Source organism: Loa loa (genome assembly GCF_000183805.2).
Source record: "Loa loa unplaced genomic scaffold supercont3.1894, whole genome shotgun sequence".
NCBI lineage: Eukaryota > Metazoa > Nematoda > Chromadorea > Rhabditida > Onchocercidae > Loa > Loa loa.
Window position 1 is genome coordinate 1 of NW_018110073.1, and position 1,625 is coordinate 1,625.

Below are 1,625 nucleotides of genomic sequence, written 5' to 3' on the forward strand. Positions count from 1 at the left end.
TGCAGCAACTATCGAGTATACTTACATGGCGCAACAATACATAGCACTCACGTGATACAGCACTACACATCACTCACGTGATGCAGCACTATCGAGTATACTTACATGGCGCAACAATACATAGCATTCACGTGATACAGCACTACACAGCATTCACGTAATGCAGCACCACATAGCATTCACGTGATTCCAAAGTTTGATACATTTAGATATCCATGGAGTGAAAATCCGGATGAATCGGAATCGCTAATGAAGACACGTGCACCGGCATGGTGTGATCGTGTGCTAATGAATTCACGAGCCTTAGAAATGGTTAAACGTGATAAATTTGCCAAATATGATAGTTTTGGGAAAGATGTATGCATGGGTGATCATAAGGTTAATCAAATTTTCACTTTTTTTTCCTTTTAAATTTAAATTTAATTAATTTAAACTATTCGATTTTTATTATAATTTATGAAGTAATATGTAATAATTTTAACAAATTTTTCTCTTCTTGTAAACAACAAAATTTAAAATTTTTATTTGTAAAAGTTTCGTATGAAGTTAAAAATTTTTTCGATAAAAATTATCAATATTACAATTAGTATTGCAGCCAGTGATGTTATCATTCAATGTGATTCTATGAACAAAATTATCAACGATCATTGTGGATCATGATATTTTTATGTATTCTTCATTCTGATATTTGAATAGCATGGATTATTTTTGCATAAACAACTAACTAATTATACTAGGATTATCACTTCATTATAAAAAAAAAATTAAAAAAAAATTTTTTTTCTCGGTTATTATAAACTAGCATAAAATTGAGTGAGAATTTCAGAGTTTCTTTTTTCCCTTTTTTTTTATTTTTATTTTCATGATTTAAATTTTAAACGTTTCCAAATTTATTTATTCATATAAATATTATTTAAGAGTTGTATTAGTTGCTATCCCTTTTTCTTTTTTTTTCTCGTGATATGTGACAATTACAAGTTATCAATGAAATGAACAAAAAATATCCTGATTTTATTTTATTTTTTCCTTCACTTCTGATTGTCAAATCTTCTACGTTGCTTGCTTGTTTGTTTTCGATCCGTAAAGCAGCATTTAGCGGTAATTATTACCGGAGGCAAACCGGTTTTCAATCATATAAGCTCTTTGCTGATATTAGTTAATAGTACTAATAGTATGGTGTTTTTTTTCCCCTCGAAATTTTTGATCATATATTGATATAATTCATTTGTGATATTTCATAGGTTTTATTCTTTCTTCACTCTTCCTTCTTTCTCCTCCAAATTAATTCCTTTTTTAATACTTCATCATTTCGATTTTGTATTAATAATTTATTATTATTATTATTATTATTATTATTATTATTATTATTATTATTATTATTATTATTATTATTATTATTATTATTATTATTAATTATTATCATTGCTAATTATCATTATTATTATTATTGCCATAATTATTACTACTGTTTATATTTATATGTATTTCGGGTAGTAACAAATGTATAATTATTTGATACTCATATCAAATATCATTTGTTTTGGCAAATGTTGGCAGTAATTTGTTTTTTTTTCTTTTTTTTTTGTTTTGTAGGGTTCATTAATGAAAATTGAAATAAAATAATT

General features: G+C 25.8%; 1 protein-coding gene across 1 annotated transcript; it reads left to right on the plus strand.

Annotated features, from left to right (window-relative positions):
- Positions 1-209: 209 nt before the first annotated feature.
- On the plus strand, positions 210-378 carry LOAG_15395 (hypothetical protein; the record flags this gene model as incomplete). Its single annotated transcript, XM_003150886.1, has 1 exon — positions 210-378. A coding segment is annotated over one exon (169 nt), but the record flags the coding sequence as incomplete, so codon positions are not given.
- Positions 379-1,625: the final 1,247 nt, after the last annotated feature.